The sequence below is a fragment of the Chaetura pelagica genome, unplaced genomic scaffold (assembly GCF_000747805.2).
Source record: "Chaetura pelagica isolate M959 unplaced genomic scaffold, ChaPel_1.0 scaffold106, whole genome shotgun sequence".
NCBI lineage: Eukaryota > Metazoa > Chordata > Aves > Apodiformes > Apodidae > Chaetura > Chaetura pelagica.
In genome coordinates, this window is record NW_009954222.1 from 3,089,113 (window position 1) to 3,091,405 (window position 2,293).

Here is a 2,293-nt window from a genome sequence, read left to right on the forward strand (position 1 = left end):
AAAAATGTGAAGAATTCAATAATTAACATGCTTACCAATTATGTAAAAGGTTGGCTAATAAGGATAATCCATTCTTTTGAAGTCCAGATACTGACAAAGTCCTACTAAAATGGACCAGACACACGTACTTACAGTTTTAACAGAGAATGTCAGGAGTTTTCTAGCCACCTACTTCCACAGTTAAGCCCATCTTTGGGTCTAACATCAACACTGGTTTAAGGATAAGCAATACTATTTGATTGTTACATGACCCAAATCTAAAACAGCACCACATGCCAGTAAGAAGCCTTCTGTAGAAGGAGATTCCAGTCAGCTTTGTTTGGAAACAAAGCCCTCTCTCCCCTTCCAAACCTTCTCTGGGAGGTCTATTACCTTTCACCTCAAGAACACTTCTACAAACAGAACAGCTCATAGATTTTATTTCTGGTTGCTACAGTGATCTCCACCCTGAGGTTAAGCCTCAAGTAATACAGTGATCTTGAACAAATGTTATTCACACTGTTTCTGTAATCAAACCTCCCCCAACCTAGGAGAAAGTGAAGAACACGGTCCTTCTTACCCCATAAAACCAGCATGGCAAGTGACTACTGTCCACTTGACAACTGTGAGAATATTCTGCTTTGGTATACCAAAGACATTCCTCAGCACAACCTCAGCACCACACTTAACGCAGGCCAAGACATGAAAGGCCTACTTGCATCCAGTCAATTCTACTGAAGTCACAGGCAAATGTCAGATAGCAGGAAACAAAACCTTCTAAGAGAAATAATAGTCTCAAAGCCCACACAGGTAGGTTGGATTACAAATATGCGCAAGTTTAGGACATGAAAGCAGTTTGCTGGACCAAAGCAAATTGCCACAAGGAGAGTTTCTTTCTCCACAACGAGGCTTTCTGTTCCCACTGGCATGAATGCAAATGCTTCCAGATACATGCCATGTGCACACTAAATCCACATGAAAGCATCTTTAACTGCCAGACAAAGCTACAACAAATTGATGCATTTGCAAAAAAATGTCATTGACCATTAAGAGCTACAGAACTAAGACAGACTGGCAGCTTCCCCGAAATAAACAACTCTTAACTTTAACCACTTAAAATTTATCATACCATACAGGCAAAACAGTAACTCTAACTAAAGAGAAGTTCTGATTTAACTTCCTATGTCAGCAAGAGTTGTGGTCACAAGTTTTCTTATAAAAAATAACTCTGGGCATTGAGGCAGCATCTTTGGCAGAGAGATGCAGCATTTTCTCCATTAAAAAAAACCCCCTGAGATCTTAACAAAAATTTTGCAGAAAATAGCTGCTAAATATTTATATCTGAAATTCTAGATTAAGCATTTTAATTTTCTAAACTACTAAAGATAACAAAAGAAAATATATTTATTTTTTAAGAATACCAACCCATTTCCTTCCATTAGGTACCTATTTCTTCTGCAGTAAGTTAAGATGCAACACAGATTGGATGTTTGATTTTAGTCATAGAATGGTATGGCTTAGAAGGAGCCTTTTAAAAGTAATTTAGTCTACCCCACATTATCAGGGGCCCTTCTCAAGAAAAATCAAATCACACAGACACAGCTATCATTATGCTTTATGCTTTCAGTTACTTCACCAAAGCACTTTAAAATAAATACTCTTAAAATGGAAATTTCAAAATATTAACGTTATCTTGAAGAGTAAAATAAAACATCAAAGCAATTTATAGAGCGGAGTAGAAGTTCAAACACGAGGGTATTTCTAAGAGTCTGTTCAAGTAAATCTTTGAGGACCAAGTGTATATATATTAGGGTTCAGATCAGTCCAGCCCTGCCACTGAGAGCACCACAGGGCTGGTCCTTCCTCCCCCTCCAAGGCACTTACTTCCCCACAGTTTAAATCCAAGACACACCGAGCCAGGTAACATTCACTTGCATTAACAATTTCAAATAACGAGAAAGAAAAAGCGTTATTCTAAGCTAAGTACCCAACAACTGATCAAAAAAAATCAAAACAAACAAGAAAAGTCACGCGAGGTCCAGAGATCCGAGCACCACATGGATATTTGAAGCGTTTCAGAAGCAAAGTAAACAGAAACCGCTGATTCACTGAACTCTCACGCCCCTGCAAAGCGCAGCCCCCCGCACGGGGGGGGAGGCGCTGGCGCTGAGCGCCGGCTGGAGGCCCTGCTGCCCGCGGAGAGCGGCGAGGGCCGGAGCTCCGGGGCAAGGCCTGCTCGGAGCGGCCAGACGCCGGCCCAGGGCTGCGGGGCAGCTGGAGCGAGGCCTGGCTCCCCCCCATCCCACCCCCCCCC

The 2,293-nt window shown here is 41.8% G+C and overlaps 2 protein-coding genes across 2 annotated transcripts in view; one reads left to right on the forward strand and one right to left on the reverse strand.

The window, feature by feature from the left end:
- The window catches only part of MZT1 (mitotic spindle organizing protein 1), a 2,770-nt gene extending 2,195 nt beyond the window's left edge, over nucleotides 1-575 (reverse strand). The window contains exon 1 of the mRNA XM_010003511.1: nucleotides 560-575. Coding sequence (XP_010001813.1) covers nucleotides 560-575 — 16 coding nt within the window. The remainder of the gene's footprint in view (nucleotides 1-559) is intronic.
- Nucleotides 576-729: 154 nt separating this feature from the next.
- Nucleotides 730-2,293, forward strand: part of BORA (bora, aurora kinase A activator) — a 19,108-nt gene continuing 17,544 nt past the window's right edge. Inside the window, 1 exon segment of the mRNA XM_010003512.1 lies at nucleotides 730-789. Coding sequence (XP_010001814.1) covers nucleotides 730-789 — 60 coding nt within the window.